Below are 23,464 nucleotides of genomic sequence, written 5' to 3'. Positions count from 1 at the left end.
ATCTGTTGGTATAACGTTTTTATTTTTATGCTATTTTTAACTGTCTTAATGGCAAAAGCAATAAAATATGCAACATTTCCCGGTTTGTTTGTTTTTTTAAACTTTCAACCCCTTAAAATAAAACAAATAAATAAAAATATATATGTATTATTTTTTAGCATTTTTGTAATATATGAAAAATATTTATATTATTAATATATATTATTTTTAGCCTTTTTTATTTTTTTATTTTTTTTACATTTTGATGACTGAGACCCTTCCTTAAATCTTTAGATCAACTTTAGATCTGTTGATATAAAGTTTTTATTTTTATGCTCTTTTTGTTAAATGTAAAATACACACACAAAAAAAGCTAAAAATAATATATATTAATAATAAATATTAATATATATATGTATTATTTGTAGCATGTTTTTAATATATGAAAAAATATATTATTCATATATATTATTTTTAGCTTTTAAAAAAAAAATTATATATATTTTTTCAACATTTTAATGACTGAGACACTTCCTTAAATCTTTAGATCAACTTTAAATCTGTTGGTATAACGTTTTTATTTTTATGCTATTTTTAACCGTTTTAATGGCAAAAGCAATAAAATATGCAACATTTCCCGTTTTTTTTTTTTTTTTTTAAACTTTCAACCCCTTAAAATAAAACAAATAAATAAAAATATATATGTATTATTTTTTTTTAGCATTTTTGTAATATATGAAAAATATTTATATTATTAATATACATTATTTTTAGCATTTTTTTTTTTTTTTTTACATTTTGATGACTGAGACACTTCCTTAAATCTTTAGATCAACTTTAGATCTGTGGATATAAAGTTTTTATTTTTATGCTCTTTTTGTTAAATGTAAAATACAAAAAAAAAAGCTAAAAATAATATATATTAATAATAAATATAAATATATATATATATATATATATATATATATATATATATATATATATATATGTATTATTTGTAGCATGTTTTAATATATGAAAAAAAAATATTATTAATATATATTATTTTTAGCTTTAAAAAAAAAAAATTATACATATTTTTTCAACATTTTAATGACTGAGACCCTTCCTTAAATCTCTAGATCAACTTTAAATCTGTTGGTATAACGCTTTTATTTTTATGCTATTTTTAACCGTTTTAATGGCAAAAGCAATAAAATATGCAACATTTCCCGTTTTTATTTATTTTTTATTTTTTTAACTTTCAACCCATTAAAATAAAACAAATAAATACAAATATATATGTATTATTTTTTAGCATTTTTGTAATATATGAAAAATATTTATATTATTAATATATATTATTTTTAGCATTTAACATTTTTTTTATATTTTTTTTTACATTTTGATGACTGAGACACTTCCTTAAATCTCTAGATCAACTTTAAATCTGTTGGTATAACGTTTTTATTTGTATGCTATTTTTAACCTTATTAATGGCAAAAGCAATAAAATATGCAACATTTCCCTTTTTTTTTTTTTTTTTAAACTTTCAACCCCTTAAAATAAAACAAATAAATAAAAATATATATGAATTATTTTTTAGCATTTTTGTAACATATGAAAAATATTTATATTATTAATATATATTATTTTTAGCCTTTTTTTTTTTCTTTTTTTTTTTTTTTACATTTTGATGACTGAGACCCTTCCTTAAATCTTTAGATCAACTTTAGATCTGTTGATATAAAGTTTTTATTTTTATGCTCTTTTTGTTAAATGTAAAATACACACACAAAAAAAGCTAAAAATAATATATATTAATAATGAATATAAATATATATATGTATTATTTGTAGCATGTTTTTAATATATGAAAAAAATATATTATTAATATATATTATTTTTAGCTTTTAAATTTTTGTTTTTTTTTACATTTTAATGACTGAGACACTTCCTTAAATCTCTAGATCAACTTTAAATCTGTTGATATAAACTTTTTATTTTTATGCTTGTTTTTAACCCTTTAAAAAAACTGTTTTTTAATGGCAAAAAACACAAAATATGCAATATTTCCCCCCCCAAAAAATATTTCAAAGTGTAATATTTGATGTGACGTAATTGCAGCCATAAATATGTCAATAACATAATTCATATTTTTGGAGCAATGACAGTTCAAAAGATAGTTTTGTGTTATTATAGTCGACGTTGCAAATTTGTTCTCGTTTTTTTTGTAATAGTATTTTTAAAATGTGGCGTGATTGAAATCCACTTCCTGTAAGGGGGAGATGACGCAATCCACGCACGATAAGCAAGCAACTGGCAGGAGCAGGTGTACCTAATGTAGCGGCCGGCGCGTGTACCTCCTCACCACGGCCACGGCGTCGCTGGCCAGTATGGCGCTCATGTCCAGCACGGCGTAGTACGCCACGTTGGTCAGGATGTAGATGACGGTGACGATGGGCATGGAGATGGCGATGGCCAGCGGAAGGTTCCTGCGGCGTCACCACGTGAGACGTCAGGCGCACGAGGAAAAACCGGAGACGACAACAACAACAACAAACCTTTCTGGGTTTTTGATCTCCTCGGTGACAAAGTTGAGCGTGTCCCAGCCCGAGTAGGAGAAGAGCGCCGAGTAGAGCGCCAGGGCGATGTTCCCCGCGTCTGTGGACGAGCCCTGGAAGGAGGAGTCGAAGTTGGCGGTGTTACCTGCGGCGGAGACACAATCACATGTCACCTCTAGAGGGCGCTGCGGCCCCTTACTGACTAGCCTCGTCATCATAGAAGCTTCCAGTCTGTCAAACTGTCCCCACCAAACCTCTAAAGGCCTAGTGGCCACATGCGTGGACAGCACCTTTTAGCTCTTATTTCCAAAAAGCAGTTTGCTGAAAATGATGGAAAGCACCACTCTGTGGTCAACGTTGGACCTCCCACAAAACACATTTTAAGATATTCAACACTCGAGGGCCATTTTGTCACGTTTCACGTGTCGGGTAAACTGCGACAAACGGGCCCGTTAGCGGCTATCTTAGCCTCCTACAGTGTGTAGTGTAGCATGTTTATCTAGTCCTCATCCTCCAGTGATAATAGTACATGTAAGAAACAGTTTATTTTTTCCCCCATGGAGGTGAGGATCGCTGACTCCCAGTAGTGATAGGAGTCATATGGCGTTCCCGGGTGGATCTCTCGTAAGAGGAAAAGGTGATGGATGTGGTGGGCGGGGTTTAACCATTTGAAAAAAAAAAAAAAATAAAATATAATAAAAATATAAATATATAAAATATTTAAATTATAAAAAATACAATTGAAAAATAAAAAAAAATATAAAAAATATAAATATATAAAATATTTAAATTATGAAAAATTAAATTGAAAAATGAATAAAAATATAAATATATAAAATATTTAAATTATTTGAAAAATATATATATATGTATATATATTTAAATTATCAAAAAATACAATTGAAAAATACATAAAAATATAAATATATAAAATATTTAAATTATCAAAAAATTAAATTGAAAAATAAATTAAAATATAAATATATACAATATTTAAATTATTGAAAAAAAATGAATATATATATATATAAAATATTTAAATTATAAAAAATACAATTGAAAAATAAATACAAATATAAAAAATATAAATATAAAAATATTTAAATAAAAAATTAAATTGAAAAATAAATAAAAATATAAAAAATATAAATATATAAAATATTTAAATTATTAGAAAAATTGAAAAAAAAAAAAAATATATATATATAAAATATTTAAATTATAAAAAATACAACTGAAAAATAAATAAAAATATAAAAAATATAAATATATAAAATATTTAAATGATAAAAAATTAAATTGAAAAATAAATAAATATAAAAATATAAATATATAAAATATTTAAATTATTAAAAAAAAAAAAATATATATATATATATATATATATATATATATATATATATATATATTTAAATTATCAAAAAATACAACTGAAAAATAAATACAAATATAAAAAATATAAATATATAAAATATTTAAATTATAAAAAAATTTAATTGAAAAATTTAAAAAAATATAAATATATAAAATAATTAAATTATAAAAAAAATAAATATATATATATATAAAATATTTAAATTATAAAAAATACAATTGAAAAATAAATACAAATATAACAAATATAAATATATAAAATATTTAAATGATAAAAAATTAAATTGAAAAATAAATAAAAATATAAAAAATATAAATATATAAAATATTTAAATTATTAAAAACATTGAAAAACATTTTTTTAAATAAATATATAAAATATTTAAATTATAAAAAATACAATTGAAAAATAAATAAAAATATAAATATATCAAATATTCAAATTATAAAAAATTAAATTGAAAAATAAATACAAATATAAAAAAGACAAATATATAAAATATTTAAATTTAAAAAATTGAAAAACATTTTTTAAAATAAATACATAAAATATTTAAATGATAAAAAATACATAAAAATATACATAAATACACAGGTTTCCGGCCGTATCGCCCATTCCATGCCAGCAGGATGACTCACCTTGGCACAGCTTGACGGCGCCAGTGATGATGATGACGATGAGGGCGGCCACCTTGGCGTAGGTGAAGACGTCCTGCACGCGCGTGCCCCACTTCACGTACGCCGAGTTGATGAAGGTGAGCAGGCCTGCGGAGAGGAGACGCCGCGTGAGGAGGCGAGAAGGCGGCGGGGGGGACGGCGCGGCGACTTACAGATGCAGGCGGCGGCGATGAGCCTGGAGGCGGCGTAGGGCGGCTCGCAGGTGGGGAAGAGCGGCTGCACCAGGTAGTTGGCGAAGGTGATGGCGATGACGGCCTGGCTGGTGGGCTCGATGATCAGCAACGACGTCCACAGGCGGATGAAGGCGATGAAGCCGCCGAAGGACTCCAGGATGTACGCGTACGACGCGCCCGACTTGGTGACGGTGGTGCCCAGCTCGGCGTAGCAGAGGGCGCCCACCACCGAGAAGACGCCGCCGATGGCCCAGATGACCAGCGACAGCCCGTAGGAGGCGCTGTAGATGAGCACGCCCTTGGGCGACACGAAGATGCCCGAGCCGATCATGTTGCCCACGATGAGGCTGACGCCGTTCAGCAGCGAGATCTCCTTCTTCAGCTGCATGCTCTCCTTGGGCGGGGCCTCCTGGGCGGACATGTTGGCGTCCACGCGGCTGGGGGGGTCTCTGTCCAACACAGCGAGTGTTTATGCCCGGTCCTGACAACTGCTTACACATAAAGGAGGCCATTTTATACATTAAACATACCACAAATTCTAAAGTTAATGATTATTTGCAAAAAAAATTTTTTTTATCAGTTTGAACATCAAATATGTTGTCTTTGTAGCATATTCAACTGAATATGGGATGAAAATTATTTGCAAATCATTGTATTCCGTTTATATTTACATCTAACACCATTTCCCAACTCATATGGAAACGGGGTTTGTAAATCCAATACAATGTAACATGCTAACTGGTAGCAAGCTAATATTAACTTTTTTTAGCCAATTATGCAGCCTAACACCTTATGGGTCATATGACTTGGTACTTGACACATGCTAACTGTTAGCATGCTAAAATTAGCATTCTAAGACGCTAACTTTTTTTGTCGAATTTAACAGCCAAACTCCTCAGAGTCATATAACGTATTAGTTGATACATGCTAACTGTTAGCATGCTAAATTCTTAAGCTAATTTTACATGCGTACGCATAGTCATCAGACTCAGGACTGGACGCATTCTAAGTGTTAGCATGCTAACGTTTGCATTCTGGCATGGGGGGATTATTATTATTATTTTTTTTATTTTAATAAAGAAATACAATCATGTGTGCTTACGGACTGTATCCCTGTAGACTGTATTGACCTATATTGATATATAATGTATGTATTGTGTTTTTTATGTTGATTTAATTTAAAAAAAAAAAAAAAAAAAAAAAAAAAAAATTTCTTTTAATAAAGAAATACAATCATGTGTGCTTACGGACTGTATCCCTGCAGACTGTATTGACCTATATTGATATATAATGTATATATTGTGTTTTTTGTGTTGATTTAATAAAAAAAACAACCAAAAAAACAACAACTTTTTTTCTTTTTTTTCTTTTAATAAAGAAATACAATCATGTGTGCTTACGGACTGTATCCCTGCAGACTGTATTGACCTATATTGATATATAATGTATATATTGTGTTTTTTATGTTGATTTAGTTAAAAAAAAAAAAAAAAAAAAAAATTCTTTTAATAAAGAAATACAATCATGTGTGCTTACGGACTGTATCCCTGCAGACTGTATTGATCTATATTGATATATAATGTATGTATTGTTTTTTATGTTGATTTAATTAAAAAAAATTAAAAAATCTTTTTTTTTCTTCTTTTAATAAAGAAATACAATCATGTGTGCTTACGGACTGTATCCCTGCAGACTGTATTGACCTATATTGATATATAATGTATATATTGTGTTTTTTATGATGATTTAATTAAAAAAAAAAAAAAAAAAAAATTCTTTTTTTCTTTTAATAAAGAAATACAATCATGTGTGCTTACGGACTGTATCCCTGCAGACTGTATTGACCTATATTGATATATAATGTATATATTGTGTTTTTTATGTTGATTTAATTTTAAAAAAAAAAAAAATTTTTTTTTTTTTTAATTTCTTGCGCGGCCCGGTACCAATCGGTCGGCCGGTGGTTGGGGACCACTGCTTTACAGAGAGTAAATGGGACAATGAAAGAGGAGGAATGCCTCCAAATTCTTCAGGACAAGCTACAATCATCAGCCCGGAGGTTGGGTCTTGGGCGCAGTTGGGTGTTCCGACAGGACAATGAGTCAAAAGTGGTAAAGGAATGGCTAAATCAGGCTAGAATGAAGGTTTTGGAATGGCCTTCCCAAAGCCCTGACTTAAACGTGTGGACAATGCTGAAGAAACAAGTCCATGTCAGAAAAGCAACACATTTAGCTGAACTGCAGCAATTTTGGTGGTCAACAATTCCAGCAGAAGCTTGTGGATGGCTACCAAAAAGCGCCTTATTGCAGGTAAACTTGCCAAGTAAGCAAATATTAACATTGCTGTATGTATACTTTTGACCCTCACATTTTCAGTAGACCCATAATAAATTCCTAAAAGAAGCAAACTTCATGTTTTTGTGAGCAACAAGTATGTGCTCCAATCACTACATCACTAAAAAAATAAGAGTTGTAGAAATGATTGGAAACTCAAGACCGCCGTGACATCATGTTCTTTACATGTGTATGTCAACTTTTGACCGCGACTGATGATGATGATGATGATGACTATCACATAAATTCGACTTTTAACTCAAAATGATACCTTTTTATCACATAAATTCGACTTTTAACTAAAAATTATGACTTTTTATCAAATAATTTCGACTTTGAACTCATACTTATGACTTATCACATAATTTCGACTTTTAACGCATGATTATGACTTTTTATCAAATAATTTCGACTTTTAACTCATATTTATGATTTTTTTTTCAGTAGACCCATAATAAATTCCTAAAAGAAGCAAACTTCATGTTTTTGTGAGCAACAAGTATGTGCTCCAATCACTCTAGCACTAAAAAAATAAGAGTTGTAGAAATGATTGTAAACTCAAGACCGCCGTGACATGATGTTCTTTACAAGTGTATGTCAACTTTTGACCGCGACTGTACATTGTGCTAACGGTCGCGAGTACGACTCCCAAGAAAGCGCACGTGGACGCGAAGTCATTACGTGACAAAGTTTGGCACACGCGTGTGACGAGCGGGTCATCTTAGCAAACAACAATGTCCTCCTGAGACATTACATCACCGTATATTTGCATAAGCTACTGTAATGTTGTACTGTATCACCCCCCCCCCCCATTGTTTACCTGTATCTCACCTCTTTTGTAAGGGGCGCCGGGAGTTGGCACACCTGTCAGCGATCCTGTTCTGTCTACCTGTAGTGTTTGATCCTGTTCTGTCTCCCTGTAATGTTTGTCTGATCTTGAATGGGATGGTGCTGAAAATGTTCATTTCCCCTCGGGGATTAATAAAGTATTTCTGATTCTGATAAGCTACTGTAGTGTTGCGCAATGGCAAGGTACCTGTAGAACCGGTTTCATTTTTAAAACAGGATTTTGTACGGCATATATAAGTCGGGCATCATTATGACTTATCACGTAATCTCGACTTTTAACGCATAATTATGGCTTTTTAGCAAATAATTTCGACTTTTAACTCGTATTTATTTTTTATCTCATAATTTCGACTTTTAACTCATAATTATGACTATCACATAAATTCGACTTTTAACTAAAAATTATGACTTTTTATCAAATAATTTCGACTTTTAACTCATACTTATGACTTATCACATGATTTTGGCTTTCAACGCATAATTATGACTTTTTATCAAATAATTTCGACTTTTAACTCATATTTATGATTTTTTTTTTTATCTCGTAATTTCGACTTTTAACTCATAATTATGACTATCACATGAATTCGACTTTTAACTCAAAATACCTTTTTATCACATAATTTCGACTTTTAACTCATAATTATGACTTTTTAGCAAATAATTTCGACTTTTAACTCATATTTATTTTTTATCTCATAATTTCGACTTTTAACTCATAATTATGACTATCACATAAATTCGACTTTTAACAAAAAATTATGACTTTTTATCAAATAATTTCGACTTTGAACTCATACTTATGACTTATCACATAATTACGACTTTTAACGCATAATTATGACTTTTTATCAAATAATTTCGACTTTTAACTCATATTTATGATTTTTTTTATCTCGTAATTTCGACTTTTAACTCATAATTATGACTATCACATAAATTCGACTTTTAATTTAAAATTATACCTTTTTATCACATAATTTCGATTTTTAACTCATAATCTCGATTTTTAACGCATAATTATGACTTTTTAGAAAATAATTTCGACTTTTAACTCATAATTATGACTATCATATAATTTCGACTTTTAACTCATAATTATGACTTTTAATCAAATAATTTCGACTTTTAACTCATACTTATGACTTATCACATAATTTCGACTTTCAACACATAATTATGACTTTTTATCAAATAATTTCGACTTTTAACTCATATTTATGATTTTTTTTTATCTCGTAATTTCGACTTTTAACTCATAATTATGACTATCACATAAATTCGACTTTTAACTCAAAATTATACCTTATCACATAATTTCGACTTTTAACTCATAATTATGACTTTTTAGCAAATAATTTCGACTTTTAACTCGTATTTATTTTTTATCTCATAATTTCGACTTTTAACTCATAGTTATGACTATCACATAAATTCGACTTTTAACTAAAAATTATGACTTTTTATCAAATAATTTCGACTTTTAACTCATACTTATGACTTATCACATAATCTCGATTTTTAATGCATAATTATGAATTTTTATCAAATAATTTCGACTTTTAACTCATATTTATGATTTTTTTTTTATCTCGTAATTTCGACTTTTAACTCATAATTATGACTATCACATAAATTCGACTTAACTCAAAATTATACCTTTTTATCACATAATTTCGACTTTTAACGCATAATTATGACTTTTTAGCAAATAATTTTGACTTTTAACTCATATTTATTTTTTATCTCATACTTTGGACTTTTAACTCATAATTATGACTATCACATAAATTCGACTTTTAACTGAAAATTATGACTTTTTATCAAATAATTTTGACTTTGAACTCATACTTATGACTTATCACATAATTTCGACTTTTAACGCATAATTATGACTTTTTATCAAATAATTTCGACTTTTAACTCATATTTATGATTTTTTTTTTCTCTCGTAATTTCGACTTTTAACTCATAATTATGACTATCACATAAATTCGACTTTTAACTGAAAATTATACCTTTTTATCACATAATTTCGACTTTTAACTCATAATTATGACTTTTTAGCAAATAATTTCGACTTTTAACTCATACTTATGACTTATCACATAATTACGACTTTTAACGCATAGTTATGACTTTTTAGCAAATAATTTCGACTTTTAACTCATATTTATGATTTTTTTTTTATCTCGTAATTTCGACTTTTAACTCATAATTATGACTATCACATAAATTCGACTTAACTCAAAATTATACCTTTTTATCACATAATTTCGACTTTTAACGCATAATTATGACTTTTTAGCAAATAATTTTGACTTTTAACTCATATTTATTTTTTATCTCATACTTTGGACTTTTAACTCATAATTATGACTATCACATAAATTCGACTTTTAACTGAAAATTATGACTTTTTATCAAATAATTTTGACTTTGAACTCATACTTATGACTTATCACATAATTTCGACTTTTAACGCATAATTATGACTTTTTATCAAATAATTTCGACTTTTAACTCATATTTATGATTTTTTTTCTCTCTCGTAATTTCGACTTTTAACTCATAATTATGACTATCACATAAATTCGACTTTTAACTGAAAATTATACCTTTTTATCACATAATTTCGACTTTTAACTCATAATTATGACTTTTTAGCAAATAATTTCGACTTTTAACTCATACTTATGACTTATCACATAATTACGACTTTTAACGCATAATTATGACTTTTTAGCAAATAATTTCGACTTTTAACTCATATTTATGATTTTTTTTTTATCTCGTAATTTCGACTTTTAACTCATAATTATGACTCACATATATTCGACTTTTAATTTAAAATACCTTTTTATCACATAATTTCGATTTTTGACTCATAATCTCGATTTTTAACGCATACTTATGACTTTTAATCAAATAATTTCGACTTTGAACTCATACTTATGACTTATCACATATTTTCGACTTTTAACGCATAATTATGACTTTTTATCACATAAATTCGACTTTTAACTCAAAATTATACCTTTTTATCACATAATTTCGACTTTTAACTCATAATTATGACTTTTTAGCAAATAATTTCGACTTTTAACTCAAAATTATACCTTTTTATCACATAATTTCGACTTTTAACTCATAATTATGACTTTTTAGCAAATAATTTCGACTTTTAACTGATGTTTATTTTTTATCTCATAATTTGGACTTTTAACTCATAATTATGACTATCACATAAATTCGACTTTTAACTAAAAATTATGACTTTTTATCAAATAATTTCGACTTTGAACTCATACTTATGACTTATCACATAATTTCGACTTTTAACGCATAATTATGACTTTTTTAAAATAATTTTGACTTTTAACTCATATTTATTTTTTTTTTTTTTATCTCGTAATTTCGACTTTTAACTCATAATTATGACTATCACATAAATTCGACTTTTAACTCAAAATTATACATTTTTATCACATAATTTCGACTTTTAACTCATAATTATGGCTTTTTAGCAAATAATTTAGACTTTTAACTCGTATTTATTTTTTATCTCATAATTTGGACTTTTAACTCATAGTTATGACTATCACATAAATTCGACTTTTAACTAAAAATTATGACTTTTTATCAAAAAATTTCGACTTTGAACTCATACTTATGACTTATCACATAATTACGACTTTTAATGCATAATTATGACTTTTTATCATATAATTTCGACTTTTAACTCATATTTATGATTTTTTTTAATCTCGTAATTTCGACTTTTAACTCATAATTATGACTATCACATAAATTCGACTTTTAACTAAAAATTATGACTTTTTATCAAATAATTTCGACTTTGAACTCATACTTATGACTTATCACATAATCTCGACTTTTAACGCATAATTATGGCTTTTTAGCAAATAATTTAGACTTTTAACTCGTATTTATTTTTTATCTCATAATTTCGACTTTTAACTCATAATTATGACTATCACATAAATTCGACTTTTAACTGAAAATTATGACTTTTTATCAAATGATTTCGACTCTTAACTCATACTTATGACTTATCACATAATTACGACTTTTAACGCATAATTATGACTTTTTATCAAATAATTTCGACTTTTAACTCATATTTATGATTTTTTTTATCTCGTAATTTCGACTTTTAACTCATATTTATGACTATCACATAAATTCGACTTTTAATTTAAAATTATACCTTTTTATCTCATAATTTCGACTTTTAACTCATAATCTCGATTTTTAACGCATAATTATGACTTTTAATCAAATAATTTCGACTTTTAACTCATACTTATGACTTATCACATAATTTCGACTTTCAACGCATAATTATGACTTTTTATCAAATAATTTCGACTTTTAACTCATATTTATGATTTTTTTTATATCGTAATTTCGACTTTTAACTCATAATTATGACTGTCACATAAATTACACTTTTAACTCAAAATTATACCTTTTTATCACATAATTTCGACTTTTAACTCATAATCATGACTTTTTATCAGATAATTTCGACTTTTAATAATTATGACTTTTTGTCACATCATTTCAACTTTTAACTCATAAACACAACTTTTTATCTCGTAATTTCGACTTTTAACTCATAATTATGACTATCACATAAATTCGACTTTTAACTAAAAATTATGACTTTTTATCAAATAATTTCGACTCTTAACTCATACTTATGACTTATCACATAATTACGATTTTTAACGCATAATTATGACTTTTTAGCAAATAATTTCGACTTTTAACTCATATTTATGATTTTTTTTATCTCGTAATTTCGACTTTTAACTCATAATTATGACTATCACATAAATTCGACTTTTAATTTAAAATTATACCTTTTTATCACATAATTTCGACTTTTAACTCATAATCTCGATTTTTAACGCATAATTATGACTTTTTAGCAAATAATTTCGACTTTTAACTCATAATTATGACCATCACATAATTTCGACTTTTAACGCATAATTATGACTTTTAATCAAATAATTTCGACTTTTAACTCATACTTATGACTTATCACATAATTTCGAATTTTGACGCATAATTATGACTTTTTATCAAATAATTTCGACTTTAAACACATATTTATGATTTTTTTTTATCTCGTAATTTCGACTTTTAACTCATAATTATGACTATCACATAAATTTGACTTTTAACTCAAAATTATACCTTTTTATCACATAATTTCGACTTTTAACTCATAATCATGACTTTTTATCACATAATTCCGACTTTTAATAATTATGACTTTTTGTCACACCATTTCGACTTTTAACTCATAAGCACGACTTTTTATCTCGTAATTTCGACTTTTAACTCATAATTATGACTATCACATAAATTCGACTTTTAACTCAAAATTATACCTTTTTATCACATAATTTCGACTTTTAACTCAAAATCATGACTTTTTATCACATAATTTCGACTTTTAATAATTATGACTTTTTGTCACATCATTTCGACTTTTAACTCATAAACACGACTTTTTATCTCGTAATTTCGACTTTTAACTCATAATTATGACTATCACATAAATTCGACTTTTAACTCAAAATTATACCTTTTTACCACATAATTTCGACTTTTAACTCATAATCATGACTTTTTATCACATAATTTCGACTTTTAATAATTATGACTTTTTGTCACATCATTTCGACTTTTAACTCATAAACACGACTTTTCATCTCGTAATTTCGACTTTTAACTCACAATTATGACTACGTAGAACATGGGTCACCAACGCGGCGCCCGCGGGCACCAAGTCGCCCGTAAGGACCAGATGAGTCGCCCGCTGGCCTGTTCTAAAAAATAGCTCAAATAGCAGCACTCTCGTCAGCTGATGCGCGAGCGCGTAACTGCGGCTGCTTGGCAACCAGCCAAACCCCACTTAATAAAATGATATTTTATTTTAGAGCACATCCACATCCCTATTTACCTAGGCAACCCCAGGAAATGTATACAATTCGGCATTATTATCAGTTTACGTTCACGCGCAGGTATAACACGGTGCGCTCCCGTCTCGTCTGCTGGTGCGCGAGCCCGGTAATTAGACAGCTGTGTCAAATAAAGGAGTACAAAAGACGCCAGCAGACAGCGTTTAAGATCGAGTGTTTCACTGCTGAATTAATAATATATTTATATTGCATATGGATTTTAAATATGTATCTAAAATAGGTGGCTAGGTATTTATGTATTTGCATATTGGGTTTTCTGCTGCATTTATCTATTGTGTTTCTGCTGTTAAATGTATTTTATACGTATCTTGGTGCATTTATGTTGAGACTATTTCAAATCTGAATGAACTTAAAGGGAAAATATTAATCCATTTTCTTGCACTTGTTTTATTGTTAAATCTTTGATAGCCTAATTAATAATTGTAAATTATGGGATTGATAATTGATTGATTTTTTTTTTTTACAGCATGTTAATCTGGTGGTGTTTTGTCCTTAAAGGTTTTTCACCTACTAAAGAAGCTAAAGGCTACTAAAGACAGCTAAAGTCTACTAAAGTCTACTAACCCTGCTAAAGACTGCTAAAAAGACTAAAGAAGAAAAAAGAAGCTGTTTCTTCGTTGGAAAAACCGTTGCAAACTAAAGGAAAATAAAAGGAAAAAAGTAACTACGGTTTGGTCTTTTGAGTGAAATCCAGAAGCCACATTCAGGATTGGTACTTCCCTTCAAGTGTGGGGTAAGCACAGTGAAAAAAGGAAAACACTTGACAAGCACTTACCAGTGAGCTGCCTCTATTTTTTTAAATGTTATTTATTTACTAGCAAGCTGGTCTCGCTTTGCTCGACATTTTTAATTCTAAGAGAGACAAAACTAAAAAAAAAAGTAAAAATCCAAGAAAATCTTTTAAAGACTTCACTAACTGACAAAGAAACAGATAACAGATTTGGTGTCCAGTTCAAAGTGTGACATGATTTATTTAAAAATTTGAGAGTTGACTTTTGTATTTTGCACGAGTTATTATTTGTACAAACGTGGTGCAAAGTAATTCATGATTTGTTCAAAAATGTTAGTGGCTAGCTAGTTAAAATGGGATATTGTGGTTTCACAAGACTGTCTTAGAAGTGATCATTTGAAAATGTTCAATTTGAAAAATGTGCACTTCGAGAAAATATAAAAATAAAGTGTTGCATATTGATAATTATCTGTTTCTATATATATTTGTTGTGAGAAATCATTAAGATGATCAGTGTTTCCACAAAGATAAATATCATTAATTATTAATAATAACATAGAGTTAAAGGTAAATTGAGCAAATTGGCTATTTCTGGCAATTTATTTAAGTGTGTATCACCTTCGCATTAATCAGTACCCAAGAAGTAGCTCTTGGTTTCAAAAAGGTTGGTGACCCCTGACGTAGAATTTACGATATAAAAACTAGCGGCTCAGTCGCCTGAGTTTTACCGTAAAAATAACAGTAGAAACCTCTCTCAATTTGCAGTAATGCACTGTAAAAACAACATCCGTAAAAATATCAAGGGTACCGTTTTTCAATTCACAGTAATAAACTGTAAAAAAAAATACCCGTAAAAATATCAATGATACCATCTTCCGATTTACAGTAATGCACTGTAAAAACTGCCGTAGATTTTACGGTATAAAAACTTGCAGCTTAGTTGCTTGGATTTTGTAGTAAAAAAAATTCAGTAAAAACCTTTTGAATTCACAGTCATAAACTGTAAAAACATCTGTAAAAATATAAATGGTACAATTTTTCGATTTATAATAATAATAATAATAATAATATATTTTATTTATTTTATTATCTTTTATTATTATTACTATTTTCTTTTTTTTAACAGTGTGGCACTTTGAGGTTGTTTGCTCAACGTAAAGTGCTTTTTTTTTTTTTTTACAAATAAAATCTATTATCACATAAATTCGACTTTTAACTCAAAATTATACTTTTTTATCCCATAATTTCGCCTTTCTATCTCGTAATTTCGATTTTTTAATCTCATAATTATGACTTTATCACATAATTTCGACATTTTATCGCAAAATGATGACTTTTTAATCACATGACTTCGACATGTTATCTCATATTTATGACTTTTTAATCACATAAATTTGACTTTTAACTCATAATTGGGATTTACCTTTTTCAAAATTTCGACCTTTTATTTCATAATTAAGACTTATCTCATAATTTCGAAGTTCATTCTCATAATTATGACTTTAACTCATAACTTCGACATTTTATTTCATAATTATGGCTTTTTATTACATAATTTCGACTTTTAATAATTATGACTTTTTATCCCATAATTTCGACTTTCTATCTCGTAATTTCGATTTTTTAATCTCATAATTACGACTTTATCACATAATTTCGACATTTTATCGCAAAATTATGACTTTTTAATCACATGACTTCGACATGTTATCTCATATTTATGACTTTTTAATCAAATAAATTCGACTTTTAACTCATAATAGGGATTTACCTTTTTCAAAATGTCGACATTTATTTCATAATTAAGACTTATCTCATAATTTCGAAGTTCATTCTCACAATTATGACTTTAACTCATAACTTCGACATTTTATTTCACAATTATGGCTTTTTATTACATAATTTCGACTTTTAATAATTATGACTTTTTATCCCATAATTTCGACTTTCTATCTCGTAATTTCGATTTTTTAAATCTCATAATTATGACTTCATCAGATAATTTCGACATTTTATCGCAAAATTATGACTTTTTAATCACATAACTTCGACATGTTATCTCATATTTATGACTTTTTAATCACATAAATTCGACTTTTAACTCATAATTGGGATTTACCTTTTTCAAAATTTCCACATTTTATTTCATAATTAAGACTTATCTCATAATTTCGAAGTTCATTCTCATAATTATGACTTTAAGTCATAACTTCGACATTTTATTTCATAATTATGGCTTTTTATTACATAATTTCGACTTTTAAAAATTATGACTTTTTATCCCATAATTTCGACTTTCTATCTCGTAATTTCGGATTTTTTAATCTCATAATTATGACTTTATCACATAATTTCGACATTTTATCGCAAAATTATGACTTTTTAATCACATGACTTCGACATGTTATCTCGTATTTATGACTTTTTAATCAAATAAATTTGACTTTTAACTCATAATTAGGATTTACCTTTTTCAAAATTTCGACATTTTATTTCATAATTAAGACTTATCTCCTAATTTCAAAGTTCATTCTCATATTTATGACTTTAACTCATAACTTCGACATTTTATTTCATAATTATGGCTTTTTATTACATAATTTCGACTTTTAATAATTATGACTTTTTATCCCATAATTTCGACTTTCTATCTCGTAATTTCGATTTTTTAATCTCATAATTACGACTTTATCACATAATTTCGACATTTTATCACAAAATTATGACTTTTTAATCACATGACTTCGACATGTTATCTCATATTTATGACTTTTTAATCACATAAATTCGACTTTTAACTCATAATTGGGATTTACCTTTTTCAAAATTTCGACATTTTATTTCATAATTAAGACTTATCTCATAATTTCGAAGTTCATTCTCATATTTATGACTTTAACTCATAACTTCGACATTTTATTTCATAATTATGGCTTTTTATTACATAATTTCGACTTTTAATAATTATGACTTTTTATCCCATAATTTCGACTTTCTATCTCGTAATTTCGGATTTTTTAATCTCACAATTATGACTATCACATAATTTCGACATTTTATCGCAAAATGATGACTTTTTAATCACATAACTTCGACATGTTATCTCATATTTATGACTTTTTAATCACATAAATTCGACTTTTAACTCATAATTGGGATTTACCTTTTTCAAAATTTCGACATTTTATTTCATAATTAAGACTTATCTCATAGTTTCGAAGTTCATTCTCATATTTATGACTTTAACTCATAACTTCGACATTTTATTTGATAATTATGGCTTTTTATTACATAATTTCGACTTTTAATAATTATGACTTTTAATCCCATAATTTCGACTTTCTATCTCGTAATTTCGATTTTTTAATCTCATAATTATGACTTTATCACATAATTTCGACATTTTATCGCAAAATTATGACTTTTTAATCACATAACTTCGACATGTTATCTCATATTTATGACCTTTTAATCACATAAATTCGACTTTTAACTCATAATTAGGATTTACCTTTTTCAAAATGTCGACATTTTATTTCATAATTAAGACTTATCTCATAATTTCGAAGTTCATTCTCATAATTATGACTTTAACTCATAACTTCGACATTTTATTTCATAATTATGGCTTTTTATTACATAATTTCGACTTTTAAAAATTATGACTTTTTATCCCATAATTTCGACTTTCTATCTCGTAATTTCGGATTTTTTAATCTCATAATTATGACTATCACATAATTTCGACATTTTATCGCAAAATTATGACTTTTTAATCACATGACTTCGACATGTTATCTCGTATTTATGACTTTTTAATCAAATAAATTTGACTTTTAACTCATAATTAGGATTTACCTTTTTCAAAATTTCGACATTTTATTTTATAATTAAGACTTATCTCCTAATTTCAAAGTTCATTCTCATATTTATGACTTTAACTCATAACTTCGACATTTTATTTCATAATTATGGCTTTTTATTACATAATTTCGACTTTTAATAATTATGACTTTTTATCCCATAATTTCGACTTTCTATCTCGTAATTTCGATTTTTTAATCTCATAATTATGACTTTATCACATAATTTCGACATTTTATCACAAAATTATGACTTTTTAATCACATGACTTCGACATGTTCTCATATTTATGACTTTTTAATCACATAAATTCGACTTTTAACTCATAATTGGGATTTACCTTTTTCAAAATTTCGACATTTTATTTCATAATTAAGACTTATCTCATAATTTCGAAGTTCATTCTCATATTTATGACTTTAACTCATAACTTCGACATTTTATTTCATAATTATGGCTTTTTATTACATAATTTCGACTTTTAATAATTATGACTTTTTATCCCATAATTTCGACTTTCTATCTCGTAATTTCGGATTTTTTAATCTCACAATTATGACTATCACATAATTTCGACATTTTATCGCAAAATGATGACTTTTTAATCACATAACTTCGACATGTTATCTCATATTTATGACTTTTTAATCACATAAATTCGACTTTTAACTCATAATTGGGATTTACCTTTTTCAAAATTTCAACATTTTATTTCATAATTAAGACTTATCTCATAGTTTCGAAGTTCATTCTCATATTTATGACTTTAACTCATAACTTCGACATTTTATTTGATAATTATGGCTTTTTATTACATAATTTCGACTTTTAATAATTATGACTTTTAATCCCATAATTTCGACTTTCTATCTCGTAATTTCGATTTTTTAATCTCATAATTATGACTTTATCACATAATTTCGACATTTTATCGCAAAATTATGACTTTTTAATCACATGACTTCGACATGTTATCTCGTATTTATGACTTTTTAATCAAATAAATTTGACTTTTAACTCATAATTAGGATTTACCTTTTTCAAAATTTCGACATTTTATTTTATAATTAAGACTTATCTCCTAATTTCAAAGTTCATTCTCATATTTATGACTTTAACTCATAACTTCGACATTTTATTTCATAATTAAGACTTATCTCATAGTTTCGAAGTTCATTCTCATATTTATGACTTTAACTCATAACTTCGACATTTTATTTGATAATTATGGCTTTTTATTACATAATTTCGACTTTTAATAATTATGACTTTTTATCCCATAATTTCGACTTTCTATCTCGTAATTTCGATTTTTTAAATCTCATAATTATGACTTCATCAGATAATTTCGACATTTTATCGCAAAATTATGACTTTTTAATCACATAACTTCGACATGTTATCTCATATTTATGACTTTTTAATCACATAAATTCGACTTTTAACTCATAATTGGGATTTACCTTTTTCAAAATTTCCACATTTTATTTCATAATTAAGACTTATCTCATAATTTCGAAGTTCATTCTCATAATTATGACTTTAAGTCATAACTTCGACATTTTATTTCATAATTATGGCTTTTTATTACATAATTTCGACTTTTAAAAATTATGACTTTTTATCCCATAATTTCGACTTTCTATCTCGTAATTTCGGATTTTTTAATCTCATAATTATGACTTTATCACATAATTTCGACATTTTATCGCAAAATTATGACTTTTTAATCACATGACTTCGACATGTTATCTCGTATTTATGACTTTTTAATCAAATAAATTTGACTTTTAACTCATAATTAGGATTTACCTTTTTCAAAATTTCGACATTTTATTTCATAATTAAGACTTATCTCCTAATTTCAAAGTTCATTCTCATATTTATGACTTTAACTCATAACTTCGACATTTTATTTCATAATTATGGCTTTTTATTACATAATTTCGACTTTTAATAATTATGACTTTTTATCCCATAATTTCGACTTTCTATCTCGTAATTTCGATTTTTTAATCTCATAATTACGACTTTATCACATAATTTCGACATTTTATCACAAAATTATGACTTTTTAATCACATGACTTCGACATGTTATCTCATATTTATGACTTTTTAATCACATAAATTCGACTTTTAACTCATAATTGGGATTTACCTTTTTCAAAATTTCGACATTTTATTTCATAATTAAGACTTATCTCATAATTTCGAAGTTCATTCTCATATTTATGACTTTAACTCATAACTTCGACATTTTATTTCATAATTATGGCTTTTTATTACATAATTTCGACTTTTAATAATTATGACTTTTTATCCCATAATTTCGACTTTCTATCTCGTAATTTCGGATTTTTTAATCTCACAATTATGACTATCACATAATTTCGACATTTTATCGCAAAATGATGACTTTTTAATCACATAACTTCGACATGTTATCTCATATTTATGACTTTTTAATCACATAAATTCGACTTTTAACTCATAATTGGGATTTACCTTTTTCAAAATTTCGACATTTTATTTCATAATTAAGACTTATCTCATAGTTTCGAAGTTCATTCTCATATTTATGACTTTAACTCATAACTTCGACATTTTATTTGATAATTATGGCTTTTTATTACATAATTTCGACTTTTAATAATTATGACTTTTAATCCCATAATTTCGACTTTCTATCTCGTAATTTCGATTTTTTAATCTCATAATTATGACTTTATCACATAATTTCGACATTTTATCGCAAAATTATGACTTTTTAATCACATAACTTCGACATGTTATCTCATATTTATGACCTTTTAATCACATAAATTCGACTTTTAACTCATAATTAGGATTTACCTTTTTCAAAATGTCGACATTTTATTTCATAATTAAGACTTATCTCATAATTTCGAAGTTCATTCTCATAATTATGACTTTAACTCATAACTTCGACATTTTATTTCATAATTATGGCTTTTTATTACATAATTTCGACTTTTAAAAATTATGACTTTTTATCCCATAATTTCGACTTTCTATCTCGTAATTTCGGATTTTTTAATCTCATAATTATGACTATCACATAATTTCGACATTTTATCGCAAAATTATGACTTTTTAATCACATGACTTCGACATGTTATCTCGTATTTATGACTTTTTAATCAAATAAATTTGACTTTTAACTCATAATTAGGATTTACCTTTTTCAAAATTTCGACATTTTATTTTATAATTAAGACTTATCTCCTAATTTCAAAGTTCATTCTCATATTTATGACTTTAACTCATAACTTCGACATTTTATTTCATAATTATGGCTTTTTATTACATAATTTCGACTTTTAATAATTATGACTTTTTATCCCATAATTTCGACTTTCTATCTCGTAATTTCGATTTTTTAATCTCATAATTACGACTTTATCACATAATTTCGACATTTTATCACAAAATTATGACTTTTTAATCACATGACTTCGACATGTTCTCATATTTATGACTTTTTAATCACATAAATTCGACTTTTAACTCATAATTGGGATTTACCTTTTTCAAAATTTCGACATTTTATTTCATAATTAAGACTTATCTCATAATTTCGAAGTTCATTCTCATATTTATGACTTTAACTCATAACTTCGACATTTTATTTCATAATTATGGCTTTTTATTACATAATTTCGACTTTTAATAATTATGACTTTTTATCCCATAATTTCGACTTTCTATCTCGTAATTTCGGATTTTTTAATCTCACAATTATGACTATCACATAATTTCGACATTTTATCGCAAAATGATGACTTTTTAATCACATAACTTCGACATGTTATCTCATATTTATGACTTTTTAATCACATAAATTCGACTTTTAACTCATAATTGGGATTTACCTTTTTCAAAATTTCAACATTTTATTTCATAATTAAGACTTATCTCATAGTTTCGAAGTTCATTCTCATATTTATGACTTTAACTCATAACTTCGACATTTTATTTGATAATTATGGCTTTTTATTACATAATTTCGACTTTTAATAATTATGACTTTTAATCCCATAATTTCGACTTTCTATCTCGTAATTTCGATTTTTTAATCTCATAATTATGACTTTATCACATAATTTCGACATTTTATCGCAAAATTATGACTTTTTAATCACATGACTTCGACATGTTATCTCGTATTTATGACTTTTTAATCAAATAAATTTGACTTTTAACTCATAATTAGGATTTACCTTTTTCAAAATTTCGACATTTTATTTTATAATTAAGACTTATCTCCTAATTTCAAAGTTCATTCTCATATTTATGACTTTAACTCATAACTTCGACATTTTATTTCATAATTATGGCTTTTTATTACATAATTTCGACTTTTAATAATTATGACTTTTTATCCCTTAATTTCGACTTTCTATCTCGTAATTTCGATTTTTTAATCTCATAATTACGACTTTATCACATAATTTCGACATTTTATCACAAAATTATGACTTTTTAATCACATGACTTCGACATGTTCTCATATTTATGACTTTTTAATCACATAAATTCGACTTTTAACTCATAATTGGGATTTACCTTTTTCAAAATTTCGACATTTTATTTCATAATTAAGACTTATCTCATAATTTCGAAGTTCATTCTCATATTTATGACTTTAACTCATAACTTCGACATTTTATTTCATAATTATGGCTTTTTATTACATAATTTCGACTTTTAATAATTATGACTTTTTATCCCATAATTTCGACTTTCTATCTCGTAATTTCGGATTTTTTAATCTCACAATTATGACTATCACATAATTTCGACATTTTATCGCAAAATGATGACTTTTTAATCACATAACTTCGACATGTTATCTCATATTTATGACTTTTTAATCACATAAATTCGACTTTTAACTC

The 23,464-nt window shown here is 26.8% G+C and overlaps 1 protein-coding gene across 5 annotated transcripts in view; it reads right to left on the bottom strand.

Moving 5' to 3' along the window:
* Positions 1 to 23,464, bottom strand: part of slc7a6 (solute carrier family 7 member 6) — a 75,704-nt gene that overhangs the window by 49,834 nt on the left and 2,406 nt on the right. For 3 of the 5 annotated variants that reach the window (XM_062020641.1, XM_062020613.1, XM_062020631.1), the window contains exons 2-5: positions 4,727 to 5,235; positions 4,536 to 4,661; positions 2,523 to 2,667; positions 2,330 to 2,453 (exon numbers count right to left, since the gene is read on the bottom strand). In XM_062020641.1, coding sequence (XP_061876625.1) covers positions 2,330 to 2,453; positions 2,523 to 2,667; positions 4,536 to 4,661; positions 4,727 to 5,168 — 837 coding nt within the window. In that variant the 5' untranslated portion in view covers positions 5,169 to 5,235. Of the gene's footprint in view, positions 1 to 2,329; positions 2,454 to 2,522; positions 2,668 to 4,535; positions 4,662 to 4,726; positions 5,239 to 23,464 lie in introns of all 5 variants that reach the window. The other 2 variants (XM_062020647.1, XM_062020622.1) reach the window with 2 other exon arrangements.

This window comes from Entelurus aequoreus, linkage group LG02 (assembly GCF_033978785.1).
Source record: "Entelurus aequoreus isolate RoL-2023_Sb linkage group LG02, RoL_Eaeq_v1.1, whole genome shotgun sequence".
Taxonomy (NCBI): Eukaryota; Metazoa; Chordata; class Actinopteri; order Syngnathiformes; family Syngnathidae; genus Entelurus; species Entelurus aequoreus.
This window is presented reverse-complemented; position numbering and strand designations above follow the sequence as displayed.